Source organism: Empidonax traillii, unplaced genomic scaffold, assembly GCF_003031625.1.
Source record: "Empidonax traillii isolate 1590-97213 ecotype Southwest subspecies unplaced genomic scaffold, ASM303162v1 scaffold645:size365152, whole genome shotgun sequence".
NCBI classification, from domain to species: Eukaryota; Metazoa; Chordata; class Aves; order Passeriformes; family Tyrannidae; genus Empidonax; species Empidonax traillii.
Window position 1 is genome coordinate 69858 of NW_020955838.1, and position 1129 is coordinate 70986.

The 1129-nt window shown below is 33.9% G+C and overlaps 1 protein-coding gene across 1 annotated transcript in view; it reads right to left on the reverse strand.

Annotated features, from left to right (window-relative positions):
* The window catches only part of TMEM131 (transmembrane protein 131), a 93421-nt gene that overhangs the window by 56817 nt on the left and 35475 nt on the right, over positions 1 to 1129 (reverse strand). Inside the window, exon 4 of the mRNA XM_027899127.1 lies at positions 63 to 131. Coding sequence (XP_027754928.1) covers positions 63 to 131 — 69 coding nt within the window. The remainder of the gene's footprint in view (positions 1 to 62; positions 132 to 1129) is intronic.

Consider the following 1129-nt stretch of genomic DNA (forward strand, 5'->3'; position numbering starts at 1 on the left):
GTTGGTTTTTTTTAAATTTTTTATTGTCTAACTAAACAGATCAGAAGACCTTTTCAACTTACTGTTCATGGAAATCCAGCATTGGTGGCTCAAACCGGAGGGGTCGGCAATTTCCCCGATACAGGGATACACTGCAAGAAAAATTGAAATGCTGTAAAAGATACTACTGACACATTTTTACTCCCTTTACACTTCAACCAGCCATTCCTTAGCAAAACATTCATTAATACTAATAGGGCAACTAACTGAAAAGAAGAAACAAACAAACCAAACCCATCCAGTCAGAATACCATAATTTTACCAGGCACTTACATGATTATGTGGTGTCTCCAAAGATTATGTAAGAGTACATATCTTTAAAATGGGCCTAATTGAAGTGTAAACTTTTCCTCTATAAAAGGATGGCTAAGTGAAACAGTATGCTAAATAGGTTTACATCACCTTTCACAGAAATGTTCAAACATTGCTGTGAAAGATGTTTTGGATATTGTCCAATGTCTAACAGTAATTTATGTACACATAATGAGTTTCTCTAGCTACATCTATATTAGTATGTAAACAATCTCAGGCCCATTTGATGGTACTGAGGCCATACAGGAGAAAACAGCCCATATATATATATATATATATATACACACACATATATATACTGTTCAAAATTCGCAATATCTGGAAACATTCTTTAGCTTTACCTATACTACCCTCCCACTGGGAACTCTTCAGGAGACTTCTAGCAGATGAAGACTAAAACTTAAGTAGCACTCAAATAATCCAGCAGGGAAGAAAACAAAGTACCTGGAAGCAACTCCTACCATTTTTTTTACCAGTACAGTTATACAAAGCACAATCAATCAATAACTCACAACAGAAATTGTAAGAAAAAAAATACAAAGCAGTTTCATTGACTGAAACATTTTTTTTTTATTCAAAATGATGTGACTGTGACCACACTCAAGTATCTCTGTAATTCTGTAACACTTTATTTTGGGCTGAGTAAAAATTGTATTCCTATAATATAACAAAATGGGGAGACAATAATGTAAAAAAAGAAACAAACAAACAAACAAAAACCCACAAAAAGCCACCCAAACCACAAAACCAAACAGGAAAGGCTAAAGAATAGCTCAAA